This window comes from Lotus japonicus, chromosome 4 (assembly GCF_012489685.1).
Source record: "Lotus japonicus ecotype B-129 chromosome 4, LjGifu_v1.2".
In the NCBI taxonomy this organism is placed as follows: Eukaryota; Viridiplantae; Streptophyta; class Magnoliopsida; order Fabales; family Fabaceae; genus Lotus; species Lotus japonicus.
In genome coordinates this window covers 66,406,157-66,415,305 of record NC_080044.1, presented here as the reverse complement: position 1 = coordinate 66,415,305, position 9,149 = coordinate 66,406,157, and the positions used below count along the sequence as shown (strand labels likewise).

General features: G+C 35.0%; 1 protein-coding gene across 2 annotated transcripts; it reads left to right on the top strand.

The window, feature by feature from the left end:
- Window positions 1-1,020: 1,020 nt before the first annotated feature.
- On the top strand, window positions 1,021-8,771 carry LOC130713552 (uncharacterized). 2 transcript variants are annotated; one of them, XM_057563324.1, is made up of 14 exons: window positions 1,023-1,312; window positions 1,397-1,433; window positions 1,566-1,727; window positions 1,830-1,966; window positions 2,051-2,200; window positions 2,425-2,526; window positions 3,671-3,835; window positions 4,087-4,197; window positions 4,582-4,679; window positions 5,058-5,181; window positions 5,558-5,647; window positions 6,897-6,941; window positions 7,898-8,218; window positions 8,369-8,771. In XM_057563324.1, the coding sequence occupies exons 1-14, from the start codon at window positions 1,274-1,276 to the stop codon at window positions 8,396-8,398; spliced, it is 1,611 nt and encodes a 536-aa protein (XP_057419307.1). In that variant the 5' UTR covers window positions 1,023-1,273; the 3' UTR covers window positions 8,399-8,771. The 2 variants fall into 2 exon arrangements, with proteins under 2 accessions (XP_057419306.1, XP_057419307.1); XM_057563323.1 differs by having other exon boundaries at window positions 1,021-1,312; window positions 1,830-2,200.
- Window positions 8,772-9,149: the final 378 nt, after the last annotated feature.

Genomic DNA, 9,149 nt, shown 5'->3' with positions numbered 1-9,149 from the left:
GGGATTCAATTGAGAGGGAAACGAAAACGAGTTAGAGGGAAAGAAAAACGAGCGAGAGGGAAAGTGAATTGCGAGTGGGAGGCCAAAATTAGGGCAAGCTGCGGCGGTTTATTAGAGTAACCGCCGCAGATTAAATAAAATAGTAATTAAAATTAAACAAACCGCCTCAAACATAAGGAAAACTGCAACGGTTGCTTCCATAAACCGCCGCAAACTACACAAAATAAAATGAAACACTCCCAAACCGCCGCTGAACATTTACAAACCGCCGCAAAGTTTATAAAACAACAACGGCTACCTAAACCGCCACATCAACCACCACAGATGGTAATATTGCGGCGGTTTCATGAAACCCCCGCAAAATGACGCCGCAAAGTACCAATTTTCTTGTAGTGCCGCATGATTCTACTGTGATCCATTTTCTTTTCTTTCTCATGTAAATTATTTTGATCAATTTTCATTAAAAAAAAAAATTGACTGTGTTTAGTGTGGCAAAGGCAGGCCAACCGGCATAAGTTGACAAGGGCAGCCCAGCCAGCATAAGGTGTAAATGATTGTCTTGATACATGGGTTCTATTCCCAACCTAGCCTTTTTCTATACTTTACCATTTAAAAAAATATATTAGGCCCATAACTTGATCAAGTGTCTAACCTCTAAAGCAACCCTAGTATCCATAAATTCCTTGGAGGCTACACGCCTACACATCTGTCCAATCTCTCTTAAACATTGGCTTCTCCCTTTCTTGGCCCTTGATTTTTACATTAAATAGTTAAAATTGATTTTTTAATTTAAAGTTAAATTGGCCAAAAAAAATTGAAGAGTTGTCATTTTAATGCTGTAGAGACCGCATGATGACAAGAAGATCTAAATTCTACTAACTGCAAGCATCATGACCATTTAATTTTGAAGTGCTTGCATCAAGTAAAAAGATACATTCATTCAATTAAAGTAACTTTCTAAAATGAAATATGTTTCTATTTTTGTACCTTAATGGGAAAAGGATAGTCCAATAAATGTAGAACAAAAATTGGGGATGTGAGAGGAAGGGACATGAATGACGCAAAAACGAAGAGGCAAAGATCAGTTTCATTTCTGAAAGAATATTCATAGGCATTGATAGCAGCTACTTTCTTCCCTTCAACTGAATTCGTTAGGGAAAATTAGGCGCGTAAAAACAAAGGGCAGTTAGAGTCACACTGCACATGCTTTTCCCTCTTGAGCGTCGCACATCACACCACATCTCAATTTCACAATACACCAATCCAAATCCAAATGGCTTCTCTTCTTCGTATTCGAACCCTTCGTAATCACGTACTCTTCTTCTCTCTTTTTCACTCTCATTCTTGTTCAATAGCAAACACTCACTTACTCACTCTTCTGTTTCCACTGTCACAGGGTTCCACGCTGATTTCATCTTCTGCACTCCAACAAGGTATTTTTCTTATCATCAATCTACTTCATTTGTAATGCTTTCATTGATTCACAAAAAGAGATTCATTATGAATTGTTGAAATGAAAATCTCGCTTTCATTGATTCACAATTTCACACTCTTTCACGGTTTAGGGTTTTCGCGAAGCTACAGCGTCATTGAATCATTGGAGCAGTGTGCGTCGCAATCTGATGATGAGGAGATAGCCACTCTCCGTCGCGAATACGAAGCTGCCAAACAGAGTTTTCTTAAGATTCCTGATGCACTCAAACAAATGCCCAAAATGAATCCCAAAGGTTCATTCATTGCTTCAACAATTAATGAATGTGTGTGTGTGTGTGTTTTTTTCTTTGTGCGTGTTGATTTGATTCTGTTCTCTTTTCGGTGTTTTGGATTAGGCATTTATGTGAATAAGAATCTGAGATTGGACAATTTGCAAGTTTATGGGTTCGATTACGATTACACTTTGGCACATTACTCGACCCATTTGCAGACTCTGATATATGACCTTGCCAAGGAGTATATGGTTAATGAGGTTAGCTCCAATCATCTGTCTCGGGCTGTTTGTTTTTACAACTGTGGTTGTTCGTTTTCTTACTCTTTTTGTTGCTTATTTCAGCTTAGGTATCCAGAGATTTGCATGGGTTTTAAATATGATGCAGCTTTCCCCATTAGAGGACTTTGCTATGATAAGTCAAAAGGGTGTCTCTTGAAGCTGGATTTCTTTGGTTCAATTGAGCCAGACGGATGCTACTATGGTAGACGAAGGGTATTTGGCTCTGATTCTTTATTGTCTTGGATTTGTTTTTCGTAACTTCTTATGTAAGATTGCATAATGGACATGTTGAGATGCTTGTATTGATGAATAGCGGCTTACTTAAATTTGATAAACTTCTTTTAGCACTATTTGTCCATTGTAACAGAAATGATGATTGATGAATTACAAGTAAAATGTTTTTTACATAGATTACTTTCTTTCAAATAACTTTACAGCTAAGCCCAAAGGAAATACGTGATATATATGGCACACGGCATATTGGTCGTGATCAAGCCCGATCACTTGTTGGTTTGATGGATTTCTTCTGCTTTAGTGAGGTCAGTTCCCCGTCACCCTTTCATTCTATGATAATTATCTGGTTAATGGCTAGAGGACCTTTGGTACTGCCCAGTTTTGGAGCTTTGCCTTATTGAAATTTCATGCCATGAGTCTTGTACTTTTCTTCAAATGTTACAGAATTTTATTCATATCATTAAGTTACATAGACAAGCTACCATTAACATACCACCTTCAAAATTCATCCTGAAGGGACTGCTACAGTATCTTTCCCTGTTTCTGAACCCAGTATACTTGAAGAAATGGACATGTGGACCACCATTAGATCTCTGTTTATTATTACCTTGCAAGAGATGAGAAATAGCACCAGGAGTCAGGATTGAATCATCTTAGTTTATGAAGATTACTGCTTATATAATGCATAAAAGAATGGAAATAGAAATTAGCTGGAAGTAATTTGATAGATTTTGTTCCTCATAGGATTGTTTATGTTATTTTCAAAGAAAAAATGTTTAAAAGAATGGAAATAGAAATTAGCTGGAAGTAATTTGATAGATTTTGTTCCTCATAGGATTGTTTATGTTATTTTCAAAGAAAAAAAGTTTAGGTGAATTTTTTTTATGATAATTAGACGAGTGTCTTTTAAGAAAAGCAAGCACTCTGGAAAAGCAGTTTGAGTGTTTTTTTTCAGAACTAGAAAAAGTAGCTTCAGCAAAGTAGCTCTGAAAGAAGATATTATCATAAAAGCATTTACTAAAACAAACTAATGCAAATGCACCCTTAATCAGACTTGGCCTATTATACAGAATTCTAAAATTACTCTTGCTTCTTCAATCGGTCATTTGTTCTGTGACAGTTACACTAACAATTTTATTGGTTTCCTTCTGGTTAAACTGAGTGCAATATCTACTGCATACCTAAGCAGGTCTTTCAGACTGTTAAGCTAAATCTCTACTACCGAGGCAGGAGTTGGTTCCCAATGTCTTGAAATTATAAAACTTAAACTGAAGGCCAAACTCTTGCAATGCAGTACTGATCCCTCTGAAATTTGAAAATTCTCTTGAAAGCTTAAACTCTCTTCCCTTGCCAATTTCATTTGCCACGTCCTGGGTAGCCTATTGTGAAGCCTCTTGCTGCCGTAAAATCTTAGGTTGAGAATTGATTGTTTATATCACTACTCTGCAGGCATGCCTCCTTGCAGATATAGTGCAATACTTCGTTGATGCTAAGCTAGAATTTGATGCTTCCTACATTTATGAAGATGTTGTTCGTGCAATTGAACATGTCCACCGAAGTGGCATCGTTCATCAAGGAATTCTCTCTGATCCACACAAATACTTAGTTAAAAATGTAAGTTCAAACCATTTTACATATTTCTATTAAATGTTTTTGATGAATGTGTGCAACAGATGCTGCAATAAGTTGTCTACAAAAATTTCACAAACCTAATTCAGGATCTAGTATCTTAATAAAGTTTTTTTTTGTCTATCTAATATCAAAGTACACATTGTATCTTAATGTGGTTGTATTATCGAATCGAGTTATTTTATTGTCTAGTTGAAAGTTTATCGTTATTATTTATCTGTTGGTGAATATTTCAGGGAAAGATATTATGTTTTCTTAAGATGCTAAGGGAGAGGGGGAAGAAGCTTTTCTTGTTGACCAATTCTCCTTATCACTTTGTGGATGGAGGGATGCGTTTTATGTTAGAGGTATTTGATTAACTGGAATTCATATGACACGTTTTGTTTATATCATGCAATGTTTTTCTTTAGCCTTCACAGTACTTGTTAGAGTTTAATAATTTTTTTAGTTTATTTTTCTTAGTTTGGAAAGTTGCATGACCCAGTTATTGTCAATTTGGGTCAGTCGGAGCTCCAACTCTAAATACTTCTTGTTTCTTTTATCCTCTTGCATGCTGGAGTTATGTTTTATCAGTTAGATGGTTAACATTGACACTAGCTGTCAGGTCTTTTTTAATGTTTTGTTAAAAGGTCCTTACTTGGTTTTTAATATAATATTTGTTATATATTACTGTTTTTCACTTTTCATATCTGGCCATATTTTCCTTGATTTTATTCTTAAATGTTGATTAGGATTCTATGGATTGTAGAGACTCCTGGACAGAACTGTTTGATGTTGTGATTGCTAAGGCAAATAAACCACAGTTTTATACATCTGAGCATCCATTCCGGTTTGTATCGTATACATCCTATGTGATATGGTGTTCATTTTTTATACTCATAATTCTTTATATTCTTACTTTTTTTATGAAGGACGACTGGGATCATTGTGCTACATTTTAAATAGTTCAAAACTGACTTTAGGACTAGATTGTTCGGATATTACTCTGTTTTGAATTACAGTAATTAATGGCAAATGAAGTAAATGATTGAGAAACAAATAAAATTTGAATCTTAAAGCAATTGAGCATAGTGTGGCTGGATGTAAATTCTTCTCATGCACAAAGCTAATCTGTATCATTTTCTTTTGTCAAGTAATTTTCTCCTCATCATTTCTAAAATCCTGAATTCTTTGTGAGGTCTTAAATGTCACTGGCTCTTTCATGCAGTTGTTATGACACACAGAAGGACACATTAACTTTTACCAAGGTTGATAAATTTCATCAAGATAAAATATATTATCATGGATGCCTCAAATCCTTTCTTCAAATAACCAAGTGGAAAGGCCCGGAGGTATGCTTTTATTTGATGTTTGATAAACCACACTTCATATTATTTTGATTTACTTAAACTTTACAATTAGTTTTATTTGCAGAGCAAATACACAATTTTGCATTAAGATTCATTCACAGTATTGGGCTATGATAGTTGAGCTACACTCCATGTACAGAGTAATATATATATATATATATGGAAGTTGTAGTCAGTTAGTGCCGACTGTAAAGTTAGTTACTAGTCAGTTTAGGCTGTTATAGTTCAAGTGCAGAGACTCCATTATAGTTGTATGACTTGTATCTGTAATAATTCTATCAATAATAAACTCTCTCTGTTCCTAAACCATCGTTACACTTGAAGCCCCTAGAATGATAAAATTCACACTTTCCATTAGGTGATATATTTTGGAGATCACCTATTTAGCGACTTAAGAGGGCCCTCAAAGGCAGGTTGGCGCACCGCCGCCATTATACATGAACTGGAGGTATGTCTGCTATATAATCCATTTTCATGTAGATTGTTTAACTTGCTTGTCAGTATCTTCCATGAATTTCTTATAGATAGATGAGTTGGCATAACTCCTTAATAGATCCATACAACTCCCAGGAAAACAGGCTAATGCTATATTATTATTTATTTCCTGTCTGCATATATACACATGTTTAAACATTTTGTATGGTCAGGCCTCTAGTGAGGTTGGTTCCTTTTATAGTATTAATGATGGCTCTTTCATACTTGCTTGTGTTTGTTAAGCAGAAATCCAATTATGTTATTAGCTAGTTTATATTGGAGGCTTTCCTCTCTCATCAGCCTGGCTTTTGAGAGTGGGTTCTTCTCTAGAGAAAGATTCTTCATAGTTGTTTATCCACTGCCAGTGGGTATGGACTACTCTTTATATCTCGTCCTGGCTGGATGGGAGAGACACAGCTCCTGTTAAAAGCAAAGCTCTCCCCTCTCATCGGTCTGTATCAGATGGCTTTATGTGATCTTCAGTTGTTTATGTATGCTGCCAACTTAGACAGTGACATCCTCCTTCAGTTGTTATTATATATGTATGTGATCTTCAGCTGTTATTAAATGTACATTGTCAGCTTAGACAATGACGTCCTCCTTTGAGAATGTGCTAATAACTGGTTGCCATAATTATTGTGCCCTCTTCTCATGAATTTAATTTCTCTCCTTTTTCTGGCAAATGATTAATTCCCCTAAAGACTTAAAACTGGTAGGTCCAGACTCATGTTTGGTTTTATATCTAATATTGTTTCAATAAAGAACCATCATTTACTTTGGCATATCTTTTAACTAATCAGTGTGTTTCACTTGATTATGTTGTAACTGACGAAGCTGCATTCCTTTCACTGGTTACTTTAGCTGTCATGTGGTGTTGTACAATTTGGTTCCTAATCAAAAAGCAAAACATTTTCTGCTATTGATATGAAAGCTAACCTTTGGAAAAATAGAACTTACAGTTCTTTGTGTGTTCATGGTGGTGAATGTTAGAAACACAGTAGTTGAACTTGAATGTTCAAAGTCCCTGGTGAACGCTAAAAGATATATGAAATTATGATTCGAAATTTTATTTAGAAATGTTAATTTTGTGCTTGCAGAATGTTTCTTTGATGATCTATATCATCCTTCTTGAGTTACTGATGCATCATGCATGTAGAACTTTTGTCATAGTTAACATCAGAAACATAGACATTCTTATATGGATTATTTCTTTAATATTGCAGAATGAAATACAAATACAAAATGAAGATACCTACCGCTTTGAGCAGGTATCCTTAATATCTTGTTACATATGCCTTTGATGGTTTTATGTTACTTTCTGTAGGTGGTTGTATTAAAGGTTAACCAACTAAAAAAACTTTATGATTATGTTATCCGCTTGAGGAGTGAAAGATTCAATGAAAATTTGGAAACAGTAGTCAATGGAAATTGAAGTTATTTATCTTGAAAACAAAGATTGATTTTATTAGAGGATACAATTATTTTTTCCCTAAGAGTTCAATGGGAATCTAATTGTTTGTTTCCTTTTCTTAGTGAGTATTAACACGCAAATTACTAAATTATTGTTTTTCAAATAAATTGTGTTTTTGTTAAAGCTGACTCATTCTGTTCATCATCAACAACCGAGCCAAACTTATTTTTACCAAGTTGATTGCATGTCTGATCTATGAGTCGCTTTGACCAATTTCATGGCTGGTTCCCAAGTTAGCTGGTCTGACGGGTTGGTCCGAGCTGAATTTTTCAACACTAGTGATTAGTAATATGTTAGCATTTATTATATAGAATTGAGTCAACTTTATGATTGTCAACCCATTTTTAAGCTTGCTAAATGTTAATATGTTATTGTAGATGGATGATATGAAAATATTAATTGAAAAGATGAATTGCAACGTGGTGAAATGCTAGAACTATAAATAAAAACAAAAATCAAATTAGTTTAGTTTTCTTATTCATGTAGGTAGTTTGTAACTAAATGATAACATATCCCCTGTCTTCCACTTAAATTGTAAGATGTTTTGTTTTGTTAAATTATAGACATTTGGACATTGTGGAAATTGGTACAACCATAAAAGTGATCCACTGAAGTCGCATCATGCATTAAATGAATTGTTTCTATTGTTATTAGAGGTCCATTTTTGGTTGATAAGTAACACTGTAATTGCTTTCTTCAACTGTATATTAGCGATGCACATTTTATGCGGTAATATTTTGTTGAACTATGCAGGCAAAGTTTCATATAATACAGGAGCTACTCGGTAAGTTGCATGCAACTGCAGCTAATAGTCTGAGAACTGCAGCTTGCAATTCGCTTCTGGAAGAACTTAATGTGGAGAGACTAAAAGCACGCAACAAGATGAAGATGATGTTTAACAGATCTTTTGGAGCTACATTCCTAACTAGCACAGGGCAAGAATCTGCTTTTGCTCATAACATTCACCAGTATGCAGATGTTTATACCAGTAAGCCAGAGAATTTTCTTCTCCATTCACCTGAAGCATGGCTTCATGTTCCGTTTGATGTCAAGATCATGCCTCATCATGTCAAGGTAATACATTCTTCTTCATAAATGTTATTTATGTCGCCAACCCCATACTCTTTTTCTCCAAACAAAACTGAAAAGAAAATTCAACATCTTGTTATCCCATGCTTCCTCGTGCATTTCTGTAACTCCTTGGTTGTTTATATGTTTTTCCAGGTTGCGTCAAATTTGTTCAAAACTGGATGAACGAAAATCAAATCATTTCAAACTTCTAGTGTTGTGCTATGGTTCTAACTTCTGATGGAATAGTTATCTGGCGATTCTAGGAAGGATTTCATTGGTGCGAGTTGCAACAGCACGGCACTTGTTGCAGCAGCAACATACATCCGATCTTATTCTTTCGTTAGTGATTTCCCATTTCAACTTGGAGTTGCTAACATAGTCTGATATGCTTCACATTATACCTAGAAAAAGAGGTCAGAAAATGAGTGGCCTTATACCAAGAAAAGAGTTTATTTCTGTATGATGTCAATGATTCATTTTAGCATGCAAAAAAAAAAACCCTTATCTGTAAGTTTTTTCCCTATATAAAATAACGGCATTGCCAGTTTTATGAAAATTAGGAGAATGAGATTGTGTGTAGCTCGCATTAAAAAAAAAACACCAAGTGTGTTTCGGTAGGAGGCCCAATGGATGTTTGATGGTCTCGTAATTCAGACTTGTGCTTTCCAAGACAGCGAATGTGAATGGAAAGGGTGGATTCCGTTTATGTTGCATTCTCTTGAATATAAATTCAAACTTGAGGGTCTGTTTGAGTATTAACAGAAAAATCTGAATCTTAAGGCAAGGGGCTGGTTTTGATCCTTAAGGGTCTGTTTGGAAACTCGAGCTGATGTTTTTTCAACTTCCAAGAGAGAATCAATAGAAAAAATTTGAATTATGAGGCAAAATGTCAAGGTGCATGGTTGGTTTGTTTGGTTTTTAGTTTCATGTGTTA

Excerpts from the sequence above, each read along its gene's own strand:
- LOC130713552 (XM_057563323.1), top strand. The coding sequence starts at position 1,274 with ATGGCTTCTCTTCTTCGTATTCGAACCCTTCGTAATCAC. Across the intron at positions 1,728-1,829 it reads GCCCAAAATGAATCCCAAAG|GCATTTATGTGAATAAGAAT; the intron begins GTTCATTCATTG and ends GTTTTGGATTAG. Across the intron at positions 3,836-4,086 it reads ACAAATACTTAGTTAAAAAT|GGAAAGATATTATGTTTTCT; the intron begins GTAAGTTCAAAC and ends TGAATATTTCAG.